At 39.1% G+C, this 20,607-nt stretch overlaps 1 protein-coding gene across 2 annotated transcripts in view; it reads right to left on the minus strand.

Moving 5' to 3' along the window:
• The window catches only part of LRP12 (LDL receptor related protein 12), a 71,934-nt gene extending 54,605 nt beyond the window's left edge, over positions 1-17,329 (minus strand). For both annotated transcript variants that reach the window (XM_032316280.1, XM_032316279.1), the window contains exon 1: positions 17,127-17,329. In XM_032316280.1, the coding sequence (XP_032172171.1) occupies positions 17,127-17,205 (79 nt within the window). In that variant the 5' untranslated portion in view covers positions 17,206-17,329. The remainder of the gene's footprint in view (positions 1-17,126) is intronic.
• Between the last annotated feature and the right edge of the window lie 3,278 nt (positions 17,330-20,607).

Below are 20,607 nucleotides of genomic sequence, written 5' to 3' on the forward strand. Positions count from 1 at the left end.
AGCTGGGCTTGGGAAACAGATCTCTATCAATTGTGGAGTGAGTTAAGAGTCACTCCTGATGTCCCCACAGTACACCGTGTCAGCACTGAGTTATGAGCACATTACCACCACAGTCCTTATCATCTTGTTTTGGGTTATTAACTGGGCAACTTCCACATCAAATTCTGAGAGTCTTTATAGCAAAGAAAATCTTCCCCTCTTTCCTCTCCCCTCTTTTTCTCATTTTCACTCTTTCTCCCTGCTTTCTTATTCCCCAACAACTATCTTCCAGATTCTGACAGAGTTAGACCTCAGTAAATGTTTGTTGGTTTAATGAATCAAAATTATCAGATTTTGAAATTAAGCATGAAACACCCTTGTATAATTAATAATCTGGTTTCACGTTATAGTTTGCTCCGGCGCTAACAGGAAAGAAGATGGAGGAATATAAATAGGAAGACAGCTATTATTACCACTGTCCTTCAATATGTAAAATATTTGGTAAACGACAGTTCAAAGCTCATGAGCAGCTTCAGTCTACAGACTGCAAGGGATTCTACTCTGCATTAGCTTTAGTAACTTGCTGGGGGGGGAGGGGGGTGTTAGGGGAGACGCCAAACCAAAGCCTTTGATGCTTTTACATTTCTGATCATCAGTGACTCCTGAGTTCTTAATAGCTTATAGCTCATCAATCTAATGAATATGTTTAAAGAATTCTTTTGTCTTTGAGCAAATGGCTGGTTCTTTACTTTACAAAAGCTCATCTCAAAACTTATTCTTTCACGGAATCGTAATATAGTGCCTTGCCATGTGTTCTGTCAATGTGGCATTTCCCTATAGAAGTATCATACACGAAGTTGAGGATTATCCTTTTTACATAGCCATAAAATATTATGCAGCATACACATACCTATCTCTGATATATTGGTATGTTTCTCCAAGTGAACAAAGAAAAAAAATATTTATCTACCTAGTATGTATTAGTGCTATACTATGTACTTCCACAAATTTTAATTTACTTAATCATCAGAACAAATATTTGAGGTATTACCCCTAGTTTACAAATTAAGAAACTAAATTTTAGAAAGAATAAATAACTCACTTAAGGTGATACGGTTATGAAATTGTACGCAAACCAAGGTCTGTCCTATTGTAAAGATCATGCATTTAACTTCCCCACTGTATTTTCCAAAATATAAATGGGTCATATTTTGGGTAATAATTTCATCATGTACAAAGCAGTTTCCTAATATACATCCTTTAATTTTAAAACAATCCCAGGAATAATTGATACTCCCATTTTATGGCCCAGGAAGTTGAGACTCAACATTTAAGTGACAGGACTAAAATCTCATAGCTACTGAGGAGCAGAATGATGTATGGAATACCAGGCTCTTCTCCCACTAAGGCCAGAAGATGTAGATTCATCCTTGATAGATGCTCCTCTGTTAATGATGCTTAAACACAGTGGAACAGGGGAAGGCCAAGGATGTGCACAGACTGACATGGATTCCAAGAGATGAGGGAATTCTAAAACAATAGGTCAGTAATGGTTAAAAGCAACAGAGAAGGAAATACTAAATTCTACCAGAGCTAGAATACAATGTCATGATGATACAGTGCAAAGTATATGAGCCTTGATATCAGAATCTTGAGTTTGACTTTTTTACGTTTGCTACCCATTTCCTTTTGTATGTTTGTGTGGAGTATGTTAAAATACATGCCACGTATCATTTCACCTCTATATGCATCTTCAATACGCATCTCTAAAGATGCAGACAGATACTCTCTCACCCAACTTCAATACTTTCCTTTAACAAAATTAATAACTCTTGTATCATTTAATCTAGCCAGGCCATAATCAGATTTTCTGATTGTCTCACAAATGTCTTTTTACAGCTGAAGCAGGATCCAACCAAAGTCTCAATGTTTCATTGGGTGTGTTTAAGTCTCTCTTAATCTAGAGTGATACTCCCTTACTTTCCATAGTGGACTGGATTCAGAAACTAGATCAGTTGTCCTTTAAGAGGCTGCTATTCTGCGATGACACTTCCTTTTTGTGTCACTTAACTTTGCTTATCTAGCGCAAGGACTGGCAAACTTTTTCTGTAAAAGGGCCAGATAGTAAATATTTTGGGCTTTGTGGGTCACACAGTGTCTGCTGCAACTACTCAACTCTGACACCGTAGCATGAAAGCGGCCACAGACAATACTTAAATGCACCAGACTGGTTGCATTTGAACATTATGAGAAAACAAAACAAGACAAAACAAAAAACAGGCAGCAGGCTGGTTTTAGCTCCAAGGCCACGGTTCCCAGCCCTTGCTGTAGACGGCTGATTTGACACAGGTTCAGTGTGTTTTTGGCTGGAGTACTTCAGACCTTCTGCTGTATGTATCCTTTATAGGTATCACATTAGGAGGCACACACTATCTGCTTGCCCTACTTCTCACGAGACTGAGATTAATCAATACGTATAGATAGGGCAACCTGATTCCTCCATTGTAAGGTTCCCATTTAACCGCCTGTCTAATAGTTTCAGTTTTGTCAACAGACACTAATGATTATAGACTAAATATTCTTTATACATTCATTACCTGAAATTCTGCAAAAATTTTCTCAACAAATGTTATTTGCTCACTTTGAAACATAATTTACACAGAAAAATAAAATACATGTAGTCATTAATATATGTAGCATATAATATATATATATAGCATTTAAAGCCATGATTAGCATATGATAAGCACTCAATTAAATTGGGTATTATTTTTATTTTTGAACAGATTTGAAAATACTCCAACCTTTGACCCAGTAATTCTATTTTTATGACTTAACCACAGGAAAACAATAAAAAATTAAGATAAATATTATAAAAGCGTGACTATTAAGGTATAGATAAGTGTGGACAAAACTGCAGACAATCTTGGGTTCAACATTATGGGAACAGTTTATGAGGAAAAGTGATGTGGAAAAATGCCTCAAATCCATGTCAAGTAATACCAATAAAATTATCAGCCAAGGAGTACCATTTCTACCAGTCAGGTATGAATGCTCTTTTCATTGCACCCTAACTACATGTTGATTTTTCTGTCTTTACTGAACATAACAGAAGTTGATTTTCACTTACTATTAAATTAGTATGTGATATTTATTTGGGATTTCTTTGTAAAATTAAAATTAATTTTTTGTTTCTAATTTTATTAGTTGTCCAATTATCATTTCTATAAGCTCTCTTCTGTCCATCTACTGAGGAAGGAAGAAAATGAACATTTTATGTGGAAAGTATTTGTTGAAGTTATTTAATAGGCTCATAGCAAACTTTGAGGGTAGGCAGCATAAAACCAATAATCCAGCATCTTGCCATTTAGAAATCTCAATTGATAGCAAACCAAAATTTATTCAGAAAACACTAATGATCTGGTATGTGTAGCTCATCTATCAGCACTGCAAGCAGATGAGCTCCAGTAATGAATTTAAAAGAGCAAATGTATCATAAATTAATCAGTTTGCATATAAGCAACATTGAGTTTAGGGAGGTCTGTTAAGTAAAACTACAAAGAAGCAGTAGAGCATAATGATTAAGAGCATAGATTATAAAGCCAAACTATTTGGGTTCAAATCCCAGCTCTTCCACTTACTGATTATGTGAACTTGTTAAAATGGAGATTCTAATTGAGTATCTGGGGCAGGGCCTGAGATTCTGAATTTCTAAGAAGTTCCCAGGTGTTACCAATGCAGCCGGTTCAAGAACGGCACTATCGGGGTCATGAATGAGCTTTAAGGAGATCTGGAATCACAGATTATCATATACAAAATTCTCTGTGAATGTGGTTCTGTGGATTATTTTCTGAGAAAAGGACCCACAATTCCTATCATAATCTCAGAGGTAGGGGTGTGAGTAGGGGAAAGGGCAGGTAGAGAGTAAGAGAATTCACAGGAGAGACAAATGTCAGTTCCAGAGCTAATCGAAAAAACCCCCAAATTGTGATTACAAAAAAGAGAAATTATTTGTAAAGACAAATATTTTATATTTTATACAACAATTATCACTTAGAAGACTATATGAAGAATCACAAACCATTCTAAATTATAGACAATTATATTGTAGGCAATTATAACTTAGAAGATTAAACTGAACAATCTTTAAATTCAAGAACAAAAACACAGGGATATAAAACTCTAAGAAATAAAAAAGATAAGGCCAAGATATGTAATATTCAGTTAAGAGGAGATACACACCTAAACACATACTCGTGAAAACTGTAAACTCCAAAAGGAAATTATTACATGCTTCCAAAGGAACAAAGGAATGAGAATCAAAATGGCAACTTAAAGTTAAAAGATGATAAAGTAATTCTAGATAGAGTTCTGAACAGAAAACACTGGAACCTGAATGCCCTCTTCCCCCTGTCAAACCGTTATTTCAGTGTGAAGACAAAAAAAAAGAAAATTTCCAGCTGTGTACACCTAAATAGACACACACACACACACACACACACCCCAACACATGTTTCTTGGGAAGACAGAGAATACAACTCAAGAAAGTACTTTAGCAAAATTTAAAAAATCAAACTAACTAAAGACTTAAAGAAAAATAATATGAGACAAAGAAAATGGTAAGGGAGAGGGAAAAGAAAACAAGAAATCAAAATAATTGTTAAGAATGGTGATGCAAATTTTAATGTAATTAATTTGGCAAAGTATTTTAATACCTCCTTTTTTTGCTTTATTCTGTAAAATTTCAAACATGCACAAAATAGAATAGAACGTTCTCATGTGTTATCCTTCCATATATCTGATAAGGGGTTAATATCCGTAATATATAAAGAAGTCTTACAACTCAACAATAGAAAGATAATTCAACCAATTAAGAAATGGCAAAGGGGGGCGCCTGGGTGGCTCAGTAGGTTAAAGCCTCTGCCTTAGGCTCAGGTCATGATCCCAGGGTCCTGGGATCGAGCCCCGCATGGGGCTCTCTGCTCAGCAGGGAGCCTGCTTCCTCCTCTCTCTCTCTGCCTGCCTCTCTGCCTACTTGGGATCTCTGTCTGTCAAATAAATAAATAGAATCTTAAAAGAAAAAAAAAAAGAAATGGCAAATGATTTGAATAAACATTCACAAACGGCTAATAGTGGGGGGGGGGGGGGGACAACCAACAAAAAGCCCTGCAACATTAGAAAAATGCCCAAAAAAAGCCACAGTAAAATACCAATAAAATATCACTTCATACCTATAGAGATGCCTGTAAGAAAAAGATGGCCAGAGGTGCCTGCGTGTCTCAGAGGGTTAAAGACTCTGCCTTCAGCTCAGGTCAGGGTCCCAGGGTCCTGGGATCGAGCCCTGCATTGGGCTCTCTGCTCAGCAGGGAGCCTGCTCCCCCACCCCCGCCTGTCTCTCTGCCTACTTGTGATCTCTCGCTCTCTGTCAAATAAATAAATAAAATCCTAAAAAAAAAAAAAAAAAAAAAAAAAAAAAAAAAGATGGCCAATAACAAGCATTGGTGAAGATGTAGAGAAACTGGAACTCTTACACATTGCTGGTAGGATTGTAAAGTTGTACATCCATTTGGAAAACAATATGGCATTTCCTTGGAAAGGTAAATGCAGAATTACCAAAAGACCCAGCAATTCCACTCTATGCATATACACAGGAGAACTGGAAAATGCCCATGCTAAAACATGTACACAAATATTAATAGCTGCATCATTCATAAAAAGTGGAAACAATCTAAATTTTTGTCAACTGATGAGTAGATAAACAAAATGTGGTTTGTCCACACAATGAAATACTATTTGACTATAAAAAGGAATGAAGTATTGACTCGTGGTAGAACATGGACTGAATCATGAAAACAAACTAGATGAAAGAAGCCAGGCATATAAGATCACATATTGTATGATTCCACTTACATGAAATGTCCAGAATAGGCAAATCGTTAGTGATGTAAATAAAGTTAATCAGTGGTTGCCAAATGGGGGTGCGGGGTTAAGGGAAAAGTGGTGGTGATTGTTAATACACAGGGTTTTCTTCTGGTGAAAATATTCTAGAATTAGATAGTGGTAATACTTGGGATAACTCTGTGAACATATAAAAAAACTGAATTATACACTTAAAAAGGTTGGACTTCATTATGTAAAATTGTTATTAAAAAAAAAGACCCATGCAAATATGAACACTTAATCTTTGACAAAAGTGCAAAGGTAGTTCAATAGAAAAAGGACAGTCTTTTAAACAAATGCTGTTGGAACTGGTTTTCCTACATAAAAATGGAGCTTCTTCTTAAAATTTGTACTTTACAAAAAACAAAACTCAAATGGATCTTACATCTAAATGTATAAAATAAAAATAAAACTTCTAGGAAAAAAATAAGAGAAAATCTTCATGACCTGGGATTAGATGAAGAGTTTTAGAAATGACACCAAAAGCAAAATTAATAAATAAAAAACTGATAAATTCAATTTCACCAATTAAAAACTTTTGCTTTGCCTCCTATCCTTCAGATGTGAATCCATCTCTACTATGGTATCTAATTGGCTTATTTAAGGTCCTTTCATAAGAAGGGATTTACTTCTTATAGGCTCATCTCTATTATCTTGCTAAGTGAGATAAAGTTTAACCACACTAGGAATGAAACATTTCTCCTGTCAGCAGGACAAAGCTATTCACTGTTGCTTTCCTGTTATACAGTTCATAAACAGTCTCCTAATCTTAAAAAGCGAAATAATAAGAACTAAAATAATAGAATCTTTTACACTGACCATTGAAATCAACAAAAACAAAAAAGTTTACAAGTACATCTTAAAGTACTAACAGATTAGGGATTAGATCTGATAATCAGACAGGAAGAGAGGGGAGGTTAGTTTATAGCAGAGAGAAAAAAAAGAAGTGGAGGGAGGAAAAAATTTAGGACAATGTATTGATTTCATAAATATGAACACAAAGTCTAAAAAAATTACTAAATGTAGTCCAGCAGATTAAAATAAAATACATCATACCAACTTGCTATGGCTTATTACATAAATGTAAAAATAGCTGAACATTAGGAATCACATGAATGTAATTTATTCCATTCATGGATAAAGGAACTCACATATTTAGGTATTATCTGGCCCTGTGCTAGGTATGTTTCACTTGCATACCTCTTGCTCTCATAAATACCTTATGATCACCCTGGAAATGAAAAAACTTATGTGACAAAATTAAATACTTATTCTCAAAAACTTATTAATATAGGAATTGAAAATATCTAATTTGATTAAAAATAACAGAAACCTATAGCAAATATCACACTTTAAAAAAAAGAAAAAGAAAAATGGAGTTCAGGAACCATTAAATTAAAGATCTAATAAATATCAACAACTGCAGAGTATAGACCTTATCTGGATCCTGATTCAGTGTCTAAAAATTCATGTTTATATGACAACCAGGGCCATATGTACACAGATAGATATTTGATGGTAATTAGGAATTATTAATGTTCTAAGTACGATAATGGCATTGAGGTTTTTATTTTTTTAAGTCCTTACATCTTAAAGATACACAGTAAAATATGAATAAATTAGATGTCTGGATTTGCTTCAGAATCATTTGTGCTTAGGGAGTGAGTACAAGTCTAAATAAAACAAGGCTGGACATTTAATGATAATTTGATGAATCTGGATATTGGGTATATCAAGTTAATTACATTAGTTTCTCTACTTTTGGATATGTTTGGAATTTTCCAAAGTACAAAGTTATAAAACAGTTTTTAACTATCAAACCCAAAGTAAAAAAAAAAAAATCAAACAAAAGCAAAAAGCCGAACACAAGAGAGAATATAAATTATCAGAAAATCTTCCATAGATATTACTAGGGAATACTGTTTTATTACTTAACTTTTAATTGAGACATATACATAATTGCACTAATTGAAAGTTTACAGTTCAATGAGCCATCACCAGAAAACTCACTTTATCCGTGTAAATTACCACTAATGTCAATAAATAGCACATGACCAGCAGCCCAGAAGCTACCCTACTAAACAATCCTCTCAATCACAACGTCCCCTGCTTCTTGCCAATAGGTAACAACTCACCTTGTATTCTAACTTCTTGGATTGTAACCATACAGTACCTTATAATTTTGTGTCTGACTTCTTTTGCTCAACATGTGAAATCCACCCATGTTACCGCGATACAAGTCATTGGTTCTTTTTCATTACTTTATAAGCAAGTTATTCTCAAAATGTGGTCAGTTGATTTCTGGGAATCTCCAAGACCCTTTCAGAGTTTAACAGAATGAAGTTCACTGGGATATGGTGGTTTCAGATTCCATGTTGCAACTAAACTTAAAAACAACAACAACAAGTACCTGTCAAGTTCTGGTGCAGAATCAAAGAATATTCACATTTATCTGAAAAGGCTATTAAAATACTTCTCCTTTTACAGTAACCCATTTACGTGAGGCAAGATTTCTTCCTATACTTCAAGCAGAACATGTCACAACAGACACTGCAGATACAGACATGAGAAATCAGTGGTCTTCTATGAAACCAGACATTAATTTGCAAAAATGCATAGTAGTGCCACTCTTCTCACTAATTTTTGTCTGGGAAAATATAGTTATCATTTTACATATTTTTATTTAGTGTATGTTATTTATGGTAACACATAATGGCTTTCCTACTGTCATTTTAAATTTCATTGTGGTGACCTGAGACCTCAAAGTTTGAAGACTACAGCTGCGCAGTGTTCCCTTATGCTAATACGCCATAATCAATTCATCCATTTCTACTGGGGATGGACAGAGGGGCTGTTTTTCATCTCAGACAATAACAAATAAGGATGCTATGAATAATCTTGTACATGTCTTTTGGTACACATTATGTCCCCACTTCTGTTGAGTTTACACCTTGGAGTAGAACCGCTAGATCACAGGGCATGTTTACATTCAACTTTTAACAGATACTGTTTTCCAAAATGGCTATTAAGCATTTGAGATGTGGTGAGTCTAACTAAGATGGGCTATAGGTATAAAGTTTATACTGGATTTTGAAGACTTAATATAAAAACACTGCAGAATATCTCAGTAATTATTTTCTATTGATTACATGTCAAAATGACAGTATTTTAGATATACACTAGTGAGTTAAAAAATTTACATTAATGACATTTGTCTCTTTTTTTTAAAATATGGCTACTAGAAAACTTGAAACTATGTACCTGACTTCCATTTGAAGCTCACATTATGTATTTTGGACAGTGCTGCTACATGGGGAAATAGAAGTAAAACGGACCAATACCAATACTGTATATAAGAAGTCTGAGATGCGAGTCACCTGGGTGGCTCAGTGGATTAAAGCCTCTGCCTTTGGTTCGTTTGGGTCATGATCCCAGGGTCTTGGGATGGAGCCCCTGCATCGGGCTCTATGCTCAGCGGGGAGCCTGCTTCCTCCTCTCTCTCTGCCTGTCTCTCTGCCTACCTGTGATCTCTCTCTCTCTTTTTCTGTCAAATAAATAAATAAATAATAAAATCTTAAAAAAAAGGAAGTCTGAGATGCTCCTGAGGGGGCACCTTTTAAGGAAGACTGCCCAAAGGAGGTAACAACTAAAGGAAGGCCAAAGGACAGACAGGAGTTAGCCTAACAAAGAAAGTGATACAAAAAGGAAGTTAAAGCCAGGCAGAAGATACAGTGTGTGCAAAGGCCAGGAGATAAGAGAAATATGTTTAGTATAGCAGAGACATAGTAGAGGGTAGGGGAGTGGTAAAGGGAAGTAACAAGAGACAAAGGAAAAACTAGTCAGATCATAAGGGGCCTAGTGAATTAATTATGCCTGTGTTTTAGGAACAGGGCACTACTGTTGGGTTTTAAGCGAAAAAATTACATATTTATACCTGTACTTCAGAAAAGCCACTCTGACTGCTGTCATATATGTAACTGAATCTGGACAAGACTAGAGTGAAGATTAGTTGGGAGCTGTTACAACAATGTAAACAAAACACAACAACAACAAAAAAATGATGGGCCTCTATATAAAGAGAACAGCAGTAGAGAGATGTGAGCCTTAGGCAAAATCACTTCTCAAATGCAGCTTCCACTACACTTACTTCACAGATATTCTGAGGATTTAAGCAAGGCATTTTTCTGTAAAGGTGTTCTGTATTCTTAGTCTTGGTAAAAGATTCTAGTGTCACTAGAACAGGTATTAATTCAAGGAATTGAATTCTATTTTAGAATATACCGGATACAAAGATTCACCTTCCCCAACTTACTAACCTAAAACCTAAATAATGCTTTAATAATCAATGAAATTAAGTCAGATAAGAAAAGGCTTACTTTCTTACTTATGTTTAAAAGGTAAATCCCAACTACTAAACATGGTACTGTGCTCCATTTAATGAATTCAATATTAAAAGATTAGCACCATTCCCCATTTCTCTAGAAATGGAAATATAAGTGAATTAAAGGTAGATATCAAGTTACTCTCATTGAGTGGAATGGATGTGAGTGTAAAACAATTTCAATTCTTCATTAAATTGATACTAGTAGGGCAGTCAGTTATCAAATATTTAAGAGTCAACTAGATAACTCTTCTGTCAGCTTCATTTATTTTGAGGTTTCAGGACCTTCTAAAGTTGTATCTTCTGTAAATAAACTATGCAATCCAGGGGAATAAAGGTAAAAAGGTCACTTACTTTTTCTAAACTTTTCAGAAACTTTCTAATCTACCAATACACCCTTGTCACTTCTAAGATATAAAGCATTTTAATTGACCACTTAATATAAAGCATCTAACGTCTATTCTACCTGTTCCTTTTGCCTGAAATACTCTTAGAACACTGTAGAAAGTTACATTCTATACTTATTTCACCGACAAAAATGACAGCCCTTAGAACTGAGTTCTCCACAGGACTCTCGTTAAGCCTCTCCCCTTATAACCGAAATCCTCATTCTTGTCACGCGTTGTACAGCTGTTCAACACAATATTCCTTCTTGCATTGAGTGTTCTTGGCTTTCCCTTTTCTAGCTTCAATAACAGAAACTTACATTCCTAAGGGTCTAAAGTCCTCCACTGAATTATAGAAGCAAATCACCCTCAACCTCTCCTCCCTTCTCATCACTCTCCCCTGATTCCATGCCGTAGTACTTTGGGAAAGCTCCAGCTTCCCACCCTGAAACTTAATAGACCTAAGTACACTGGCACCAGTATTTTCTCCCTTCCCTGTTGTGACGAGAGGAAACATCCCTTTCTTTTCTATCCTATCAAAAAGGCAATCCATACTCTTCTGTCCACACTATGACTACTACCTTGGTCCAAGTTCCCGTGTCTCTCACCTGGATCACAGCCCAAACCTGATCATCCCATATCTACTCTTGTCTAGTTCACAACAATCCTCCACACAGTGGGCAAAAGTGACTGTTTTCAACCCATAAATCCTATTGTGTGCACTTAAATTCCCTGTATAGTTACACTCAAATAAATCCAAACTCTTTTCCATGGTTTCCAAAGCCCTGAGCTCCTTCCCGCCTAACATGGCTCATCTTGCCACTCTCCTGTATGACCACTGTGCTCCAGCTGCACTGGTCTATTCATTTACCTGTGACACACCAGCTCTTCCACATCAACACTTTCCTGATTCTGGGTCTTTCACATGTTTCCATGGTTCCCAAGGGCAAGGCTCTCTTTTCCCAATCCTAATATGGTTAGCCATCACTTAGGTCTTACAAATGACTCTACAAAGAAGTCTTCCTCTAATCACCCTGTGTCTGTTATTCACTATCTGTGCCCCTTATCGGTTTCTTATTATTATAACTTACTCACTAGACTGTCAACCTTATGAGGGTGAAACTATGTTCATCAGGTTATTGTGCCTTACAGAGTGCCAGATAAAATCAAGTGCTCAATGAACATTTGTGAACAGAATGAATGAGTGAAGAGAGAGGATTAGGTTGCAATCCTGGTTCTACTGCTTCCTAGTGGTTTGATCTTAGATAAGTCATACCCTTTCTGAGCTTCAGATTTTTTCTTCTATAGAAAAGGGACAAATACCTTGTAAGATTGCCAAATGGGACCCACTAAAGATTAACTGGCAATGAATACAGACCAAGCACAGTATCTGCACTTAATTTAATAGATGTTAGTTTTCTTCCCTTCCTTCTATAGCTTAGACAGTGAGAATTCCTTAGGGTAATTCAGTACTGAAACTAAAAATATAGAGATAGGTCTATATACACACCTATTGTTAGATATAGCTAGAAAGCATAATGACATGTAACTGAGCAGATAGATTGGTAACAGAATTTAATCCTGTGCTTTAGAAAATGGGAAAAAGTAGTGTATATCTATCACTCACTCTTCCCCCCAAAAACAGTGGTGGTAGGGGAGGGTGAGGAGAAAAACAGAAGAAACAGGAGGGAAAGGTAACTTTAGAAATTATAGGTCATTACTCAACTTCAACTCCCAAATTCAGAACAACCTTCATTTACTTATAAAGACTAGCAGCAAGAACAAGATTAAAACTCATTCTAGAATAAAAACATTTTCTGTTTGCTTAAATCTATGTAAATCTCCTCTATATCTATATACCCCCTCTTTTACCTTTCATTCTTTAAACTGTAACAGCACTGATAAAAGGTAAGGAAAAAAAAAAAAAAGAAAAAATTTCAACTACAAAAACACCTCAGATCAGAAACACAAAAAGGTTTCACTATTCCCTTAATTTCTTGATAAGCTTTAAATTGTCTAACCACAAAAGTCAGTCCTTTCTTTCCATTCTCTTTAACTGCTGCTCACTTTTCAGCCTGACATCACTTTTATGTTTTTGTCAGAGATTTTACTTTCTAGGAACCTTCTAAATCATTTATCAGACATCATTCAAATCTCCTCCATATTCTTCCTAGAATGTAGCTAGCCCTGTGAAAGCGGACATTTAATATTTTCTGCCTGATAACCGCTTAGAATTTTATAGAATGTGCTGTGTACCTTCATAGTGTCATCAGGATATGGATATAATTTAGATTCTAAACCCAAAGAAGGGTTTATGTTAAGCAATTAATTCAGTTTTATTCAACATATTTTATGTAATCAAGCTTGACTTTTTTAGAAGTAATTGGAATCTGGTTTAGATTTTTTTCTCATGTTCCAGTTATTTCTACAACCTTTCTAAAATTGGAACTTCTAGTCTATCCTTAAACTGGAAATTTATAAAATGCTGCTGAATGTTCCATAAAATTCATGGGGAAAGGCTTCACTATTAGATATAAAATGCAAGAATAAAAAGAATATTTTATGTTATCACAACCTCTAGAACAGTACTGTGTATAGCAAAGACTTTTGACTATAATTAGCTGAATACCAGTTTAAAGAAGAATTTTATCACAGTCCAGTCAGTGCATGCCAGGAAGAGTTCTTAACTGCTATCAAATGCTCTGGTACCAAGTGGCCAGAAACTAACCATCTGCAACTCTCCAAGGCTATTGTAAAATGATCACATATATATATGTGTGTGTGTGCATATATATATGGGGTATATATATGTGTGTGTGTGTGTGTGTGCATATATACACACACATATATATATACCACAAACATTTCAATACCACAAACATTTCAAATTACATTTGAAGGTCTCATCTGGGGCAGTGTTTTTCAAACTAAGAACTGCAATCTATTAGTGGGTCCAAAACTAATGAGTTTAACCAGCAAATGAAGAAAGGAAGGGTGAGAAGGAGGGATAAATAGAACATAAAATGTTGGAGTTCATCACAGGTAGTAAGAGTATTATTTCATAATCTTTGTTTTGTTCTGTATACTGGGAGTAACATAAAATGTATTTTAAGGGTGGGTTTCAGCCAAAAAAAAAAAAAAAAAAAAGAAAGTCAGAAAGCAATGAACTGGGAGACAAACAGAAGTGGAAAAGGATAAGCAACTGGAACTGTTACGATCACCAAATTATGGGCTGGGAGATGAGCCGACCAACCAACACCTTCTGTTGACCAGGAGACTATTTTGGAAATCTCCATGCACTAGCAAAAGCCAGACACCCCCATGTGAGATGGGAAGAAACACCTTCTCTTACAGGAGGCCTAAAACAATGCCCAGCGAGTTCACAGATCCTCCCACTAATGTTTTTATCCCTTCAAACTTTCAAAAGCAGAGGTCAACTTCTACTTTCTACTAACTCTTAGGCACAATAGTTAAGTCACAGGAGTTAAGATACAGCAGCTCTTGAAAGGTAATTATTGGTTCTTGAACAACGACTTCTAAAAAATATTAACTATATTTCACATCACAATTTGATTTCACATAAAGCTTTGACATTCAGCAATGCGGAAGTGTGAAAGTCACACTATTTTACTAAAATGATCACATTTAATAGTCACGTACATAGACCACTGAAATGGCCATGTGAAGACCATGAACACCAGAATAAACAGAATCTTTTAAAAAGATGTATGAAAGATTCCAAGATTCAAGACAGAACTTGGAGCCATTTAATATTGCCATTAATGAATTAAGAGTCATTCTGTGAAGAGTTAGGATTGGAACTGCCTAAATATTGGCCAACCTGCATTTTTTCACTCAGTCTATGTTAAGTGTTACTATGAACACTTGGCTGTTGTTCCTTAGTTTTATTTGAGAGAGACAGAGTGCATACACGCAAGCCCAAACGTGGGGACCGGGAGCAGAGGGCGAGGGACAAGCAGACTCTGTACTAAGCACAGAGCCCGATGTGGGGCTTGATTCCCTGGTCCTGACATCATAACCTGACCTGAAATCGAGAATCTAAAGCCTAACTGACTGACCCACCCAGGCACCCTTGAATACTAAGTTGTTTTAACGAAGATTTCTAATTATTTTTGAGGCCATTTAAAAAGAATAACACTTTTTGGTGCATAAGGGACAGTTTCATAAATTATAGCTAGTATCTGTTCTAAAGGTCTAAGGTAATGAATATTTGTCAGGACGCATCCACCAGTCCTCACAACTAGTGCATATTCCAGTTAAAGAAACCCCACTACTGTTATAGAAGCACATCTCCCACATTGTTATAGGTTTTTTCCCCTCTCTCATATAAACCCACATTTGGCTGGAGAGCCAGAAGAGGACAAAAGTGCAGCTATAAAGAGAATTTCTCTGGTTGCAGGGTGAAGGGTACCTTTTATCTCTGCTCACATAGTTTAATGTTCTGCCTGCCTCACTACCTCCTTTTTTCTTATACTTTGAAACTTGCTGTGGCTTCAGACATCAACCCTGGCACAATTACTTGCTAGTTTTATTACAAAGTCCCCCCAGGGCTGGAAGAGGAGTTTCATTCTTTGCCTCCTAACAATTCCTCACTGAACACAAATTCCAAAAAGATAAATCTTTGGTAAGTACCTACCAGAAAGTCATTTTGTGTACAAGTACAAAAAAAGGTACCAAGACAAATTACGGGGTTCACAGCTTCTTATCCCTGGAGGCAAAAAGACTTCTAGTTCAAACACTAATGACACGGGTTTTAATGAAAGAGCTAAAAGAGCTCATTTATTTATTCATTCTGATCAGACATCATAAGATTCAATTTTGACTGCAGCACAGGACAAAGCAGGACACTTCGAATCACCCTAGATTAAAGATGCCTTCTTGCCTTCTTCTCTCTTCTGGGCCATTACACCAAACCTAGAGCAGAATTATACCCACCTTCAGGCTAGACTAAACAACATAATAGCTTATTGATCTCTGGTGTAGACCCAAACCCACAAGTCATCAGGCAAGTAGGGATCCCAGCCACTTGATGCAACTAACACTCAAAAGTCATGCACAGGGTTTTCTGATCACACACAAGCATACCACTGGCAATGATCACACTAGGTGGACCAAACCTTTCTCTACCCCGAACAAACAAAAATAATAATATGTTAATCAGGTCAGGCAGCAAGCAGTACAATTTTGAATCACACTGAAAAACTATTTTTTGGTTGTCAGTAAGTGTTAATTTATGTTCATTAAATACATTGACTGTAATTTCTCAGGTTTTCAAAGTTACCATCATTCAGTTCCACAGATAAATTCTTTCAAAAGAAGTAATGCTTGCTGGTGAATCACGTGCTGACTTAACTCCCATCACCACACCATGAGTGGATGGAGGGTTTGTGGCAAAGGACTTAGACGTTTTCTAAGTGAAATCCCCAGAGAAGGGTAACTTCTAATTATTTCCTTCTGAAGATATCAAAACCCCATTCTAAAAAGTAAAGGTTAACTGTGTTCACTGAGACACCTTTTCAACGCGTTTCGCTCAAAAACTAAGATCGGTGAAGTCAGAAGTGGAACTCAAGTCTCAAAACAATGAATGCTCTTGCTAATTAATTCCATCTAGCTCTAGTTCAGACCCTGTGGTAATGTAAAGCTTAGTCCTCGCAGACAGGCTTCAGCCGTCTCTGAACCTCGAAGGAGTACATGCAACGCAATCCACAGACTGGTACGAAGCAACAGTGACAACATTAGCGGCCAATGATGGATGAAATGACAAATGAACTCGGAGTCACGGCAGACATCTACGCCCTAAGGGAGAGACTGAGGTGGGGCTGGAAACTATTTTCTGGCCTTCTCCCGCGTGCTGCTTCTGGGGAAGGGACAGGATCCAGCACGCCCGGGATCCACGGAGCCTCGGCCTCCGAGGGGCAGGAGTGGGAAGAGAGCAGCGGGCTGCTTTTGCAGGGAGTGGAGAAGATGGGGGATTGGTACGGTGGGAATTTCTCTGGGGAGAGAACTTCCCGACGCCGGCAGGGTCGGGGGCGGCAGGACCGTCCCGACCACGGCGAGGGCGACCTCCTCTTCCTTCTCACACAGTCATACATCTTTGTGTGTGTGGATTGTGCAAGGGGCCCTCCAGCCCAGGTCGGGAAAGTGCGCCCGCCACCCCCTCGCTCCACCGGGACTCGCTCCGGCCGGGACGCCCAAACCCCTCTCAAGACAACCCCTAGGGTCCGGAGATGGTGAGTGGACGAAAGCATCTTCGCGTGTGGACACCCCTCGGGGCATCCAGCCCTCGCCGGGTCTTTGTCCCGCCGGCGGCCGGGGTCTCTCCCCGGTTCTCGCGGGGAACCCCTTGCCCTGGAGGCCTCGGGGCCCAGGGTCGCCCCAGCTTTGTTCGGTCAGCGGGGCGCAGGGACGCGGACACTTACCGTACACTCCGGCGAGGAAAAGCAAGACCAACGCAGACCTCCACCGCGGAGACTCTTTTGTGCTCCAGCGACTGGCCATAACCACGGCAGATGGAGGGAGCGAGGAGGAGATGGAGGAGGAGGAGGAGCTGGGGCCAGACGCCGCCGCCACCGAGCCCCCGGCTGCTCCCTGCGCGCTCCGCGGCGGCGGGAGGGGGAGGGGAGGGGCCGCAGCCGCCGCCGCCGCCGCCCGCCCGCCCGCGCTCCCTCCCTCCGGCCCTCCCTCAGCAGCGCGCCAGCTCCCACCCCGGGCGGCGCGAGAGCCCTACGCCGGGCGGCCTTCCCGGGGCCAGGGGCTGGTTGAGCGCACACCGGCGCGAGGCGAGGGGGGCGGCGGAAGCGCGACTCCGGCCTCGCACCGCACAGGCTAGCCGGCGCCGCCACCCGCCAGACGGAGCGCGAGCCGGGACCCGCGCTCATCCATGCGATCGGTAATCACCTGGCCCGCCTGCCTTGGTTCCCGCCCCGCGCTCCTCCGGACTTTCCCAGTTTCGGGGCCCGTTTCCCCGCGACTGGAGCCGGAGGAGTAAGACAGTGCCAATCGATGAGCGAGCACGCAAACGCCGGCTGCGAGGTTCCCGAGAGCTGGGGGAGCGGGGGCCCGCAGCGGAGCTCCGCTGCAGTCCGAGGCCTCCTTGCTATCCCCTGCGGGTGGTGTGAGGACTAGTTGGGAGGCTGAGGGCGGCTGTGCTTGCGGGGAGAGAGAGTGAGCGGAGTCTAGGAACTTGGGACATCCTCTCCTTTACCCCTGCGTGCCTCCGCTTAAAATCGGCACGGAACTGGGGGCGGGTAGGTGCCAGTTAGTGCTGCCGCCGTCCGCCCGGCCAGTGTGCACGCGTGCCGCGGTCCTGGTGCTGGACACTCACGGTCAAGGTGCCTGGCGTGAGTCCAGAAAGGCTAGAGTGCGGTGCTCCTCCAGAAGCCGCGGGAGGCAGTTTGACATGCCGGGGGCGGGCGGGGAGCGGAGGGGCTGTGGGAAATCGGCCTGGGGGCGCGGCTGGAGGAGGGGGCACGTCTTTCTGCGCTTCCTAATTTCGCTAAGCACCTTCCCCCATCTCCGCAAGTGAAACGCCTCCTTCCTTTAGCACTCCGAAGCACTTTCTAAATACTTTTGTAGTGATACTGGCACGCCTGGCCTTCCGCCGTCTATTTTTAAAGTGTGTGTCTACACATCTTATCTCCCTTACTGGGTTTATCATTGGCCTTTACGTGCACCCTCCTGGCTATTCATTGAAGACCTACAATGCACTATGCTGTCCCATCGACAGGTTATCTCTTTGTAATCCCTAACAACCTTGTGAGATAAACATTATTATCCACATTTTATAAATAAGAAAATGAGACTCAGGTTAAATTACCCATAACAATATAGCAAATAAGTGGTTTGAAACCATTTTTCTTATTCCAAATTCAAGACTGTTTCCTCTGTATCACAAACTCTGTAGCACAATGCTTAATGCATAATACAGGTAAATGATAAATTTTAAGATACACCTTTTGGAAGGTACATTTAGGCTTTGCTTCTATCCGCTACCGAATTGTCCCCTTTAAGAATTTTTCCCCAGGAAGTAGTATTTCTTTTTCTTTTTTTTTTTTTAATTTTTTATTTTTTATAGGAAATAGTATTTCAAAAGATGGAGAGCTTATTAGCAAACAATAGGATATCCAATAATTAATAAATTTTGTATCAGCTGACATAAAGAAAAAACAAAGAACGACCAAACTCCAAAACAATGTTTTCCGTTCTCATTGGAGAAAAAGGAGCAGCTTCACTTTCTCATTAAACAACCTGCAGTTGTTTTACCTAGTTTTAGGATTCTAGACTCTATTTTCTTGTTTCTTCAGATCTTTTTCTAGAAATTTTGTTGTCATGATGACTTTGCTTAGGATGGGCCACAAACACCATGAAGAGAGACTAGACTGCAACTTCTCCTCTCCACTTTGAAGTACCATTCAAGGAGCAATATCCCCAAGATGCGACATACAGTGTCACCAGTCCCTTCACAGATGCACTCATACCCCTCCGACCCCTACACTTGCTCATCCACCCAAACCTGTCTTCTGGGACTTGCCAAGTTCTCAAACTGGTCTTAGGGTCCATTTGAAAACACTTAATATTTGGCAAGAAATCCAAAGAGCTTTGGTTTACATAGATCGTATCTAGGGATATTTACCATTTACAAATTAAAGCAAAAGTTTAAAATATTTGTGAATTGATTTAAAATTAAAAAATTCATCATAAGTTAGCTCTGTTTTCCAAAACAAAACAAAAAATTGGTGAAAAGTGTGGCATTGTTTCCATCTTTGTAAATCTCCTTGTTGTCTGGCTTAACAGAGGACAGCCCGATTTTCATATCTGCTTCTGCATCCAATCTGTTACAATATGTTGTTTTGGTTGAAGTATATGAGGAAGATTCAGACTCACACAGATACATAATTGGCAAAGGGAGAATCTCATGTACCTTTCCAGGGTTCTCAGATAAAGCTTTGAGAATGTTGATCTAGGTGTCTATCTTAATAGCTTCAAAACCTAAGTATTTTGTTTCTCATTGCAAAGAATTAATAAATACCCATTCTGAGGTATTAGAGGCTGCGTGCTTCAATAATCACCAGCCGAAGATATTTATGTTTCAAGAAGGAACATTTTTATTTGTACAGAATCTAATTCTGATAGAATATCAGACATTTGGTAAGCAACACAGGGCAGAAAGTTATTCAAAATTACCTTTTCTTACCTAATCTATCTAACCAGGCATCTAAATGTCTACTGGGCTAATATGTCAAATAACTCATATACAAAAAAAGCACTTACAAATCTATAAACAAGGGCACCTGGATGGCTCAGTGGGTTGAGCCTCTGCCTTGGGCTCAAGTCATGATTTCAGGGCCCTGGGATCCAGCGCTGTGTTAGGCTCTCTACACAGTGGGGAGTCTGCTTCCCCCTCTCTCTCTGCCTGCCTCTCTGCCTACTTGTGATCTCTCTCTATGCTGAATAAATAAATAAAATCTTAAAAAAAAAAAAAAAAGAAATCTATAAACACTGTATAAAGTGGCAAGTATTGGTAACAGTTCTTTTGCAGCTGGACTGCTGGCTTGACCTGGCCAGGGTTCTGATCTGCATCCCATAGAGCATACAGCATGCTCCTGAGATATGGTTCTTAACCTGGGTCCCTGCATCCACAGGTGGGCTTCAAGGGGTCTCTTAACCCTCCTAAAATTGTATTAAAATGTTGTGCTCATGTCTTTTTATAGGCAGAAGTTTCCTTATATTCGGGAGATTCTTAAAGGGCTGTGTCAACCACTACAAAAAGTTTAAGACAAATTGAATGAAACAACTATTTGAGTTGCCTCTTAATTGCTTTCCCAATGGTTCTCAAACTCAAGGCATGCCCTCAGGAGTGGAGAAGTACATGGACCATTTCTTTTTCCCGTCATATTCTGA

This window comes from Mustela erminea, chromosome 16 (genome assembly GCF_009829155.1).
Source record: "Mustela erminea isolate mMusErm1 chromosome 16, mMusErm1.Pri, whole genome shotgun sequence".
Taxonomy (NCBI): domain Eukaryota; kingdom Metazoa; phylum Chordata; class Mammalia; order Carnivora; family Mustelidae; genus Mustela; species Mustela erminea.